We start from the raw sequence: 13,677 nt of genomic DNA on the forward strand, positions 1-13,677 counted from the left end.
CTACAAATACCCTCCCTGCAGGCACACTCACCAGCCACGAGCCCTACCTGCCATCCAGCCTGACCTTTGTTCACATTCTGTCTCTCACTGACACACCCAAAATGCTTGCTGTGACACACAAACAACAAATACTGTAGCAGACCTACAATGAAGAAGTCAAGCTTCACGAAAGGATAGTAAAAGGAAGCAGAGGTCTTTCACAGCCAGCTGTTTGTCCATATGGCACCAAATTCAAAGCAGAGACTTGCCTTCCTTGGCCTTGCAGCTTTCCACCTTGGGCCTGGCATCCTAGAGCTGTGTCAGTAAGAAGCATTTTAATTAAAAGTGATTTAATTATTACTTTACTTGAGAGATTATTAAAGTCCATTAAAATTCAAAGTGATGCTTGCCAAGATCTCAAAACAGTTTATTATTTTAATTCTTGCATAATGATGAGGAAAAATATGTTTTGTTTCAATCTCTTTGGTGAGGAGATACGGCATTTTGCCAGATTACAAGGAGGAAAATTCTCCTTGGTGCCAACGCCTAGTGAACTGCATCCTGTGTCTCACTGCCTCAGTGACAAACAAGGCAGCTGACAAATCACTTGGAACCTTGTTTTAAAACTTTCCTGGTTCTGAATATCTGGATACACTGTTATTTGCAAAAGAGCAGAGGAAAAGATGGATAAAAGCTCCATAGAGGAAGAGCAGAAGAAGAACATGACACTTTGCCAATTTGCAAATAAATGGAAGCTGATTCATCCAGTGGGTTTTTGTATCAGCACAGATAATGATACTGCCCTGAAATATGTTGGTTCAGCTGTCTAGCTGCAGCAGCTTAGTGGACAGCAGAGTATATCTGGTGCATGGCCTGAGAAAGGAAAAAAACCAAACAAAGTTTAAATCTTGCTGCCTGCATAGGTACTTCAGTTGTTTACTTTCCATAATCACACAGCTCTGACTGCAGCACAGAGCCAGAAAAGATTGTTAATAGATTCAAAAAGTATTTGGCAGCATTGTTACAGGCATTTCCTGAACCCTTAAGTTAAGTGGTTTTGACTCCGTGGTATTAGAAAATGAGTAAAATACATAGAACATTCCAATTGCAGAGATAAATAATCATCTGCTGGGATAACCTTCCTTAGATTTAGAATGTAAACTGAACTACATTTCAGCACTGAAAATCTCAAAAGGTAACAGTAAGGCAAAAGATAACTTAAGAAAATGAAACAAAGAAAAAGGACAATTGCACTCATCTAGTGTAGAATCCTCAAGTAGCCAAATAAGATCTGTTTGCCTTTATTTAAAGTGTCATAAAATACATTTCAACTGTGTTCAAGAAAAAGAGTCATGAAATGACAGAGTTGAAAAGTTTCAAGTCTTTATTTACCTATAGATTAGACAAAAACACCAAAAAACAATTCCTTGAAAACTCTGCATCTTTGCTTACCCACAGAACAGACAGACCAAAGACATCAGCTTTATTAATGAATTTTAGTAACACATCTTTGGACATGGGATGTAGTTTCTACTTTGAATGCTTTGACCTCTCATCTAAGGTCAATTTACAACCCTATGGGTCGACCCCATAACAAAATTCAGAAGGTGGCAATGCTCTGTGTTACAGAGGCAGCCCCACAGACACCTGCAGATCACTGCTGCCTTTGAATTGGTGAACATTCTCACTTCTTATCACAAACTCCAAAGAGCAATCTACTTTCTCCTCCCAGTGGAGCAAGTCATGCAATAATTACCAAGAGTAGCTTCCAAATATTGGAATACACTCTCACAGAAGGAAGCCTGCCCTCAATTGCCTCAGCTACAATATTAGAAGCATTCTAAAAGCCACAAACTCAGTGGACAGGGTGCCAAATAAAATGTGATTCCTAAGTAGAGAGTTTCTCAGTGAAGACTGCTGACAACTGCATAAAAGGGAGCTGAATGAAGAGCACGCTTACAGAGCTGCACCAGCCACTTCAATCAAAACAAGAAGCACCTTTCTTGAGATCCATATCCAGTTCTGGGCTTTTACAATCCAGTGCACCCAGAAAAGTATCCTTCTTCTAAGCTTTTTTTGAAAAATTCATAAAAGTACCACCATTTTTGACAGGCACAGTGAACTAAATTAAAATGTACTAAATTACTCAGTAACATTATATTCAACATGCTGTTTAAAAGATTTTTAAAATTATTTTATTCTACTGCCCTTGCATACAACTATCTGGCACACTACAAAAGCAGGGAGTATTTTGTTTGAGGGAGTGTTATTTTTCATAAATCTCTCAGCAGTTGTTAAAGAAGAATTTCCTATATTTAAATCTGCAAAATGCAGCAGGAGGGCTCTCAGATACAGGGCAATCAGAAGTTCTCCATGCAGTCCTGGAACTCTAGCAAGTGATTCCCATCTTACCCTGAGAACCAGCTCTGTTATGATTCTGCTAGAGATCTAAATGCTTAGAGCTGGCCATTCCCCAAAACATTAGCCATACTAATCAATATTACCATAACATAATCCTAATTATGCAATATTTGAAAATCAGCATCTGACATTTCTGACCACTCATCTACAGCCTAGCATAGTCTAGGAAAGATATGATCAAAGTTGTGGGTCAAGATGGTCATTTGCATTTCTTCAAGGGTAGAAAGTCATATTCTTCTCCTTTTTAAGTGTCTGTGCAAAGGTGAGCAAATGAAAAGCTGGAGATTACATTTTTCTCATAAAAACATATAACTGTACTACAGCAATAACTGGAACCACTTCTGTATCTCTATAAAATATCCAGTTTGTCATCCTTGTTGAAAGTTAGGTGAAAAAATGCTGGAGGAAACTAGATTTTCTTCATTCTTACACAAAGACATCCTCTCCCTAATATTCAATCCTGCACAGTCTCAGCTCACACATTTTCTCCTTGTTTTCTCCCTGCTTTAAAGCAGTCTTATAAATCCTAGAATCTGGAGAGTGAAAATTGAAAGTGACTACTTTTTTTTAAAATCACTTCTCATACAAAGCCAAAGCAACAGAATTACAGGAGGGTTTAAGTGATATTTTATTACAAACCATAGTGAGCTGAAGCAATTAAATGAGAAGAAAGAGTAATTCAGCTGGGAACAATTAGCATTTTCCCTAAAATTGCTTCACAGAGAAATATGGTAGTTATTTCTAGAGAGTCTCAACTTGCAAAGCTTCAGCAGTTTTATTGTCCCCACCCATCAAATATATTTGGTAGCTGGCTGTAAACACACATACACTGTTGCAATCAAAAATTTAAACTCTCTAAAATACATCAATGTTATAATGAGTCTTCAGGCAAAAGCAGAAATTAACATTTCTGAGAAAGACATCATTCCACTATCCATCCACAAAACCTGATTTCCAGGGAGAAATACTAATGGAGGGTATATCAAGATGCCAAATATCAACCTCCAGATTTCTAAAATATCATCTTGTGTAACAGAAAAACACTATCTTTCTTTCAAATTATGCTTAGTTTTCTTAGAAAATACTGACACAAAGTAAGGACAACAGTTAATGCTACTTTGTTGGAGATTACACAATAACTTATTGAATGAGCCTGTAATACCTAATATCTTCAAAACATTTAATCAAGGACAACCCATAAAAATTGCTTGAGTTCCCACACTAAAAGACTAAGAGGAGATTAAGTTCTCATTTTTGCTGCTGCCACTTTTTAAGTGCATCTTTTTGCTAATCCAGAAAGCATTAATATTATTAGCTGTAACACCTAAAGAGGTCAACAATGAGACAACCAATTATGAAACCTCTTCATTTTCAACAGTGGTTCTGTTTACCAGAAAATGAGGCAGAGCAGAAGCACAAAATACTAACAATTCCAGATCTGAAAACAAAATTTGAATCTTATACTATTTAATATTTTCTAGCATTTGCAACATATTAATTAAAAATCAAGGTAGACTTGGATTATCTTTGCAGTACAGGTAAGACTTTTGTTATCTGTAGATAACAAAGAGCTTTACAACAAAATTACCTAAGTGTCAAAGGCAACAATTAAAGATATCAAAGATGGCCCTTCTTACCTCAAAGCTTCTTTCTAAAACTTACACAACTACTGCCAAAGTTCACTGTTTAACCTCTCAGTAATTATAACCACAGAAAGATTTCTTCCAGCAAGCCTAAAACGCAGTTACAGAATTAGGACTTTTCCCACTCCATCAATAGCAACATCCACTACAATTCCATCACTAATTATTAACCATGTTTTACACAGTTTTGCCCTAACCAGTAGGAAATCCAAGTTAAGACATTTCTAGAATGCTGCTACTATTCTCTGCTATACTAGGGTACTTGCAAGACTTCAGTGTTTTCTCCAGAACAGTTGTAGGATTACAGTTGTGTTCCCTAAGAAGCCCATCAATGACTACCAAGGCAGTCACTCAGAAACAATGCTGTATATTCTTTTTAGCCAGATTTTCTTCAATGAAGAATCAGAATAGTTTGGCTTAGAAGGGACCTCAGAAACAATCTAGTTCTCCCCTTCCTAGCCATGCAAAATAATGCTTTTCACTAGAACAGGTTGCTCAAAGCCCAGAAAACATGTCTTAAGACATTATCCTCAAATCTGCTCCTGGAATACTTCCAAAGACATTTTCATTTTAGTGCTGTTAAAAGAAGGCCTGGTGGCTTTGGTTTATTGAGGTAAGCACCTTCATCAGGCTATAAAATGAGCCCAACTTAAAGGTGTTAGAAGAGTCTTTTCCAGGGACAGCAACTTTCACTTCAAGAAAAGGTTTAGCGAACCTGACATTGCATAAGAAAATGAAACATTCTTTTTTCATGTGATATAAAAGATGTCACCCATTTCTTAATCAATTATTAAAACATGCAAATTTCTTAATATTACATCAAATGTCTCTGGCGAATGCAGAAACTGAGGGTCAATTTTGTTTAAACAGAAATCCCTCCTGAAATACTAACAAGAGAGACTATGGCTACTGGGTATGAATTAGGCCTTCCTGCTCAAGGAATGCCAAAGGAGACATACACATCCATTGCTACACCTGAAGGGCTGTCAGCTCTAGACAGGAATTGATCAGCTGCTAAGCTGTAGATTTAGGTGGAAATCCATTAGATCTGCATGTAGAATTGGGCTATTTTGAGACACATTAGATAGATGTGTATCCTATTGTTTAATCCTGTCCAAATGCTCTCCATACACCACCATTACTCTAACATGTGCTATTCCCACAAGGTTTCACTTTTAATAATTGGAGACTAAAACTTTTTACAGCACAACTTGGACATTAGATTGTCTCAATATTCTTATTCAGTTCCTCTCAAAGCTTTGGTAAGTTCTTAAGTGTCCCAAACCAACTTTCAGCAGAAGTACATTCCTCAGTTTATGAGAAATATTTTTCATATAAATATTTGTGCTCTGTTTAAGAAAGGAGAAAATCCAGCAAATAGGTTTATGGATGTTGTTACACTTCACAGATTCCACTTAAACTTCTAGAAGAACAAGAGAAAGAAGAATTTATCAAAAGATACAAAGAGTTAAGTTATGAGAGAAAAATTACAATAGCCACGGGAAAACATACCAAATGCTAAGATCAAGTTAGCTATTGTATGGCAAATCCAATGATTAAAGGATGAGCACTGAAAAGGCACTTGTGTACTTGGAGTTAAAACTTCCCTCCAAGACCAAGGAACCTAAAATGCCAAAGGTGAAAACCGAGGAAATACATCATTTTGTATTTTAAAACTAATCTAAAACCCACTATGATTCCATAAAGGCAGTCATCCTTACCCAAATTCACCTCACATTTTAACTTTACTAAATGCAAATGGTCCTAGTAAATAATGTCTTACCCTCAGTGTAACCATGGTGTTGAATGCATGGTTGCTTGTGGTATTTATGTTTGCATTCTTTTAAAACAACAAGATTACCTATTTTATCATAAACAGTGATATAGTTATTATCTCCCCAATATTTACTGATTATCCACCTGCTCTCTTTATGGGTAGTCTGCAGCTGAGTGAAAAGGAGAGTGCCTTTAACAATTCTGCTTGTGTGGGAGAAGAGAATATGCACTTATATCCAGCTTTCAGAAGCAAGTTAAATCAACTCACTTTCTGTAGAAACAGCACTGTAACATTCTTCCTTTTCCTGGGAAGAGTTATACTTCTACTTTGAAGTAGGACAAAGATAATTTCTATCTAATTGATGGAAGAATACTCACTATCATCTGAAGCAAAAAGTAAGCATAGTGTAAAAATACAGATTTCTCTCTGTTTCTGTTTATGCATACACGCTTGAAAACTCCAGTGTGAATGCAAAACTAATTTTAGCAGTTCACATTGGGAACTTCACACTACAGAGGACAAATCCCGTTACAATTTTAGACAGACAGTATTAATTCTCCTTTAAAGACAATAAGTACTCAGTCTGGATTAAAAAGAATTTTGTTTTATTTGAACAAAGGCAAACAATCTTTATTATTAAACATATACCTTTTACCTGCAGAAGAAGAATCTCAAAATAATTTTTTTAATCTGATAACAAGTATCACCACAACTAGTCAATGTTCAAAACTAAAATGGATATTCTGTTACTCACAGGTTAATGAGGTTTAAATGTTTTAAACACATAAAATGGATACTTAAAAAAAAAAAAAATCACTCTGCATTATGATTATGAGACTGTTTTCAGAGGAAAACAGAACTACCACAAGTTTTCCAGAGCAGAAGAATCACAACTAGCCCTCAACAAGAACAGTTACATTAGAAATCCAGAAATTCTGCCAAATACTTCTGTCAGTTTTATGTACAAGTTAAAAAATATAATTCCAATTCTGGCACTACTGCAGCCAAGAAGAGGTAATATGAAGACAAGTAACTCTTGTTTATCTTCTTTGTTGCTATTTTTCTTTGGTTTAAAATGTACATGAAACATATTTTATAAAACATCTCATTTGCAACTTTGTATTGATATCTGTGTGTACTGCAGTATGACCTTGATAATGCTTCAGTGTTTGACATCCCATACAGCACATGGGTACGTGCATATCCTACCTAGCACACAGAGAAGAAAATCAGATGTTCTTCCAGAGAAAGTTTCGTATTTATTCAAAAGGCACACACCTCAACTGACTTTATTATGTCTTTGATTGTTTAATTTCATGGAAGTCATAAATTAAGGGACCTCTTACTATTTCAATAATATTACAGGCAATACTCATTGGTGTACATTGTAGTTCAAAGGGCTCATACAAACCCCCTATACCATTTAACCCCCTGAGTAAAGGTTTTAAACGGTGTTCCATGGAATCTCATCCACTGTGAAGGAAAACAATGAGGCATCCTGGACTGTAAGTGTCCTGAAAAACACTTTAAAGCTTTGAAAAGTTTTTCCTCATTAGAATGCACAAATACAAAATAACCTACGCTATATCCAAAACAATCCAAAGTGTAACAATAATAGCTGGATTTGAAATTTAAGAAACACAGCCATTAAATGCTCATTATGAAAACAATTGGCAAATCTGAAAAGGTAATTGTTATACCTATTTCACATATGTATCAATATAACAATACTGTTATACTGTTATATTAAAGTTGCTTTTAAGTTTTAAGGTAACAAGAACTATATGCATGTAACTTTCTGACATCAAACTTCAAAATTGTACAGAAAAAGCCTGGACTCTTTGAGATGTTTTAATTTCTAGTGTTTTTCCTCAAAGGACATATACACTTAATCTGACCAAAAATGCAAAATGTGCTGTACTAAGATAAAATAAAGTACAAATAACTTTCAGGTCTGTGGATAAAGTCTAAGGAAAATTTTGTCAGCTATCATGTTATAGAAGAATCTACACACACTCATAACTGGATTAAAACATCTTACCAGGCACTTTTTTTAAACAGACTTATTAGTTTAAAATCAAAGATTTTGTATACCATTTGATGTTTCAAAAAGGCACAAATCACCAGAATGCCCCTCCAGTTCATCATGTACAAAAAAATTTCACTCAGCTTAAAAAAAAAAAAATCCAAAAAACTTTTATGGGTTATGATCACTACAAATTTTAAGATAACAAAAAGAAGTGTCTTTGCGAAAATGAAAGCTCCAGGCTTCGTTTGAATTCTCAAAACAGCAAACTAACTGTCTGATTGCAAACTTGTATTTCATTGCTAAAGCAAAAGCCATAATATAAACTGCAGTGCACAACTTCAATGTGATTCTAAGAACTTATTATTGCTGATACCAGAGGTGATTTATTTGGCTTTGTGGTATTTTGCATTTGTTTTTTAGTAAAACCTTCCCCTTCTGACAGAATACTGTTAAACACAGAAAAAAAAAGCTACTTTCTACTATTGTCAATCTTTCAGACAAAGTAAAAAAAAACTCAACATACAAGAGTTCTAGAGCAAGTCATCAATCTGCAAAATGTTATACATCAGTAATAAGGCATCCACTTTACAGCTGTATGAACAAAAAAGGAAGCATTTCCCAAAATACATATTTTGAATCTGTGTAAACAAAGCTTATATGTATTGCTTCCATTCATTTCAAAAATATACACCCACATGGACTAAAAGTGATCTTGGTGCTATGAATTTTAGATTACTGTAATTTATGCAGCTGTAATCTGGAGATACAAAATCCAAACATTTTTGAACTCAAAATTTTGAAACATGCCAAATTTTTCAATTATGCTTCTGTGAAAAGAAAGTTAAAAATACACTCCAAATTTTATGCCATTTCATTGAACGAAGGAGAAAGTACTATGAAAATAAACATTCTTCTGGTTTCCTAACAATAAATACAAAGACAGTTATTACAACATACTGCAACACAAGAAATATTACTATATTGACCTTAATGTTCAATCAGTAGTTTTTAAAATCTTTCTTCACTGATGCCTGAATCTTCTACCTTGTCAGCTGTCCAACAACTTTTAAGAGGGTTTTGTTTTCTTGCTTCAATTGTTCATTTTCATCTTCTATATCGTCTAGATCCTGTACAAGAAAAAAAAAATTAAACACTTCTCAGGATGGAAATACAAACTCTCAGTTAATAGCAGCAGGAACTTAGCATTTCAGCTCTGAAATTAGGAAGTTGGGATAGGGAATAATCAGTGGCATAGTAGGTACCCTTAGAACTGTTAAACCAGCCTGTGTCCAAGTGTTACCACAATAATAAAACAATAATATTATATTCCCAAGCACCTTAAACAGAAATGTTCAAATCAAAGCTCCAGCAGGAATTAATGCATAAAGAAACCAAAATAAAATGAAGGTGATTATTTTTCTGGCATATACAGAGTGTGTATTAATCAGCTACTGCTCCTGATTCCTCAATTGCTTGTCTACAACAATGGCTCTCATATATACAGATTACTGGTTATTACTGCAAGAAGACCTGCTTTGTGTATCAAGTATGGAAATTTTCAGAAAAATATATACCTGTCCACTTTTTTCTGGTTTTTGTGGGAAAAAAAAATAGACTCTGTACCTTCTGTCTAAAGTGTTACTGGAAGAACACACAGGGAGCACAGAGTAGTAATGGGTGCTAAAAATAAATTGCTTTCACCCCAAATGTTTGTGGCTTTTCCACTAACTACCAGTCCAGTTCCTATTTACTTCAAGTGTTTTCAAGCTTTGAAAGTGAGAACCAGTGATAATGGCTGCTTAATACAAACATTATGTCAATAAAAATAATTTTGCTGTACAATAATCACATGCAAGAAACAGAACTAGAAAAGAATGAAACAGAAGAGTGATGTCAAGGATAGGATTTTAAGGAAAAAAATTAAAGGTAGGCAAAGGAAAAAGAACCAGAATTCTCACTGGAGATCCTATATGTTTCTTGATTCAAGTCTGCCAAACTGTACTCTTGCCTTAAGTAGCAAAGAGAAGGTTCTCTCTCTCTTGGTCCTTTGCTAAGTAGTGTTTGACATACAAAGCCCAGTTTCTTATTTCTTTCTCAGTGAGGTCATTCCAGAAGTGCACAATAGAGATCATCTGTTCAATTGGTATAATGATTTTTAAAAACCTCTTCAGTTTGCCAAGCAAAAAAATCCATACCTCCATAGCTTTGCAATCCCTTTATTGTTTTCCTAAAGTAGAATCAAGAAATCACTAGCAGAAATTCCTCTTTGCCTCACAGAAGTAAAGCTGCATCACAGTATGAATCAATTCCAGGAAAGGAATTTGACACTCCAGCTAACAGACACAAGTGACTTAAACAGGGCAAGTTTTGGTGGATAGATACAATAAATACAATTTACTAAAAACAAATGTACTTGATATTCTCTTTTATGTGATTCAGAACAATAATCAGATGGAAGGGACAACACACTTTCAATAAAATTATATCTCTTTAGTTTGGCATACATAAAACTTGTATTATAATGTTCAAACTTGCTGATCTAGCTATTGGATGCCTCAATTAAAGCTTACCTAAAACCCGCCTGTTTAAAGTTCTAGTATAATTGACTCAAAATAAAATATTAAAGGTGTGATAAATGTTTATGCTGCAAAAATAACATTCCAAAAATTACAACATGTAAAACTTTCTTGAATATAAGCCAGGAAAAATAACTGCTGCAGTTCAAGTATCTACATAAACGTTTGGTTGAGAGATGGAGAGGATTCTGCCACTCTGAAATTTAAAGTATCTTATTCAAAATTACAACACTAATTTATGCATATTAGCAAAAAAAGATGCAATAGCAGCAAAGCTTGAGCTTCAAGAACTGAAAGAACTGAAAGAACTGATACCTACACTACAATGGGATGTCAGTGAGGTCAGAGATGACTAACTGTAAACTAGTTGACAGTTCAACTCTGCCTACAAAGTATTTAAGTATTTTGAGATGCCTGTCAGATATTTCAGGTTTTTATGAAGCAATTGCCCTTTCTTACAAAGAACAGGGCAGACATACTTTTAATGTCTAATATACTGGAATGAGAGAATATCATTCATAGCAGAAAGTCTTTTCTGTTCCTCAATATGATTGCAGCTCACTCTTTAAGTATCTCTGTGATATACTGACTGATCTAAGTAAAATGATATTGTCACATTAAATAAATATACTCATTAAAATGAGAACAATTCTACCAAGAAGATTTCATGAGTCTTGGAAAAAGTTTTTCAAATGCAACACAAAGTCTTTGCCAATCAGGGATGTATCTGTGGTTATGAACAGACTAGAAGGAACATTTTACCAAATGTAGACTGAGCAGTCAGAAAGATATGCAATATGCAGCAAAATGGCTTTTAAAGATGCTACTAGGGTATCTGATGTGACATTCTTTCCATACCTGTGCAACTTATTATCCAGTAACTGTTTATTTTGATGAACAGAGAAGCAGGAGGAAAACCATGAATGTGCAGATGGTCACATTTAGAGACCCCTATTTAGGCTGCCTACCAGCAACATTTTTTTAAGAAGACCTCTGCATAGACTCACTAAATAAAGTTTAGTCCTCAGAACATTCTCTTATTTGAAGAGAAGTCTGAAGATCATGACTATTCTTCCATGAAAAACATCAATCCTGGTGCTAGGCCTACAGAAGGGCCCTCCCTGAAGGACAGATGGATGTCCAAGTGCTGGCTCTTATATACTCAGTTATGATAATAAACCTGAAGCAAACACAAGTGCCATATTAACTTTCATAACCTTCTGTCATGAGAATGGTATGGTATTTCTGCAGCTTTTCTTAATTTTTTAAACCTTTTCCCTTTCTAAATCCACATGGATAGCCAATACAGAAACAATCCTAAATTCAAGAGTTAATAAACAGGAAAGCAAAACTGCATTTGTTCTAATGGAAGTATCACTTGAGACATGAGTTCGAGAAGACAAATAATTATGCTGGTCATAAAATCAAAAGGCATCTATTTCATCCTTAAGAAAAGCCCAAGAGACACAGACATAAATAACTTGCACTCTATTGAGCAAACAAACAGTGTTAAAGGTATGGAAAATGTTGACCTGATGGACTAAGAAAATCCCCTCTCCTCTGTGTTTAAAAGTATCTAGCTAGGGAGCACCAGTAAGACAGCTTTGTAGATCTCATGGAAAGTAAAATTTTAGTCAATATGTAACAAAGCTGGTTTTGAAATTACTTTATTCAGGTTATGTTTTCTTCCATACAATAAGCAGAAATTTCCCTTGTACTTAACACAATGCACAGACAGTACCTGACTTTACTATGGATGTTCAAAGACAGTTTCTAGTTAAGACACATGATGGATTTCATTTAGAACATCATATTTCAAGTATAGCCAAAAAATAACATTGCTTCTGGAACATCAAACTTCTCAAAAAGTTGTGGTCCTAAATCCCAAGATTTCAGTCATTCAGGTCGATTTGTTCTTTCTGTCCTTTGAGTCGGGACAGACCAACAGTATTAAATATCTTTGTCATCCATTATGCAGAGGGAATGAACACCTGTCCCAACTACAATAAAGCCATCAGCTTAGATGTGGCAGATTCTTTGCAGTATGAAAGAACTGCATGAAGAGCAATGCCTCAGTTGAAATAGAAATCTCTCCAAAACAGATAATACTTCATTTATCCTAAAGATTAACTTCCAACTTTCTCCATATAAAAACCCAAAATATGTGTTTCAGAATAATCTCATCTCCTTTAACTTTCTAGGTTAGTTTGCAAACTTCTGAATGCTGTCCTCCTTTGCTACTAATGAGGAGATACAAAATGTAGGTCTGACACCCTTCATGCAGTTATTGTCTCCCTTCACTGACAGATTGACCAGAGCAGAGCCCTACCTGCACTGGACTAGAGGAGAGGCATATATCTCTAGAACATCAGGACTCCACACCCCAGCCAGGAAGGGCAGGATAAGGTCAATAATTCACTCCATGAAAGAAGTCCTGTTTGCCCTTAAAACTGGTGCAACTTTTTTCTACCAACTTTAGAACTTCTCATCCTGTCGCATTTCCAAGAATCCTCTTCTCCCATCTTCACTCCTTTCCTGGTGATGCTACCTCCTGTCTCCTGCTCTCTGTCTTTTCTGCCTTTACTTGGGATCAAGAATAAAGAGTATGAGAATATCTGCCAAAATATAAAGAGCTTTTGCTGTTATAGCCTTGCTCTATGAAGACTTAGAGCAATAAGGAATTGAGGTACTCCAATAACACTGAACATAGGGAAGTTAATCATAACAAATACAAGTCATCTTAGAAAGAAAATATAACTTACTGACATACCTCTTGAAAAGATACACAAATACAAAAAAACCCTTCAATTACTTATTTTTTGACCTTGCCCAATGGATGTGGTGCCTGAAGAATACAACAGATAATGCAGACACTTTTATTTCCTCTTTACAGGGCCATGTAAGAAAGTATTTCCTTACTCTGTTTAATAAATCAATTTCTTCTTTCAGCTTTCCAATTAGTTCTTCTTTGTCCTGTGCCATCTTTATTAATCTTGCATTTTCCTGTCGTTCTTTTGCAAGTTCCTATAACCAGAATACAAAATGAAGTTAGAAATGCAAATTCTTGTTCTAAGAGACAGTTTTAAGTTAATACCTTCTAAAACAAAGAAATAACATACACACATACATATTATCTGTAATTCCTTTCCTACAGCAAGTCAAACCTACATCTTCAAGTCCTTTTCCATTTCAAGTAGCTAAAGAATCACATCTAAGAATATTTTACCAACAGCAAACCCTTTTTGATATCTG

The 13,677-nt window shown here is 35.1% G+C and overlaps 1 protein-coding gene across 1 annotated transcript in view; it reads right to left on the minus strand.

Annotated features, from left to right (window-relative positions):
- Positions 1-6,626: 6,626 nt before the first annotated feature.
- The window catches only part of PAWR (pro-apoptotic WT1 regulator), a 71,592-nt gene continuing 64,541 nt past the window's right edge, over positions 6,627-13,677 (minus strand). The window contains exons 6-7 of the mRNA XM_079305121.1: positions 13,345-13,449; positions 6,627-8,976 (exon numbers count right to left, since the gene is read on the minus strand). Coding sequence (XP_079161247.1) covers positions 8,890-8,976; positions 13,345-13,449 — 192 coding nt within the window. The 3' untranslated portion in view covers positions 6,627-8,889. The remainder of the gene's footprint in view (positions 8,977-13,344; positions 13,450-13,677) is intronic.

The sequence above is a fragment of the Erithacus rubecula genome, assembly GCF_903797595.1.
Source record: "Erithacus rubecula genome assembly, chromosome: 4".
Classification (NCBI taxonomy): domain Eukaryota; kingdom Metazoa; phylum Chordata; class Aves; order Passeriformes; family Muscicapidae; genus Erithacus; species Erithacus rubecula.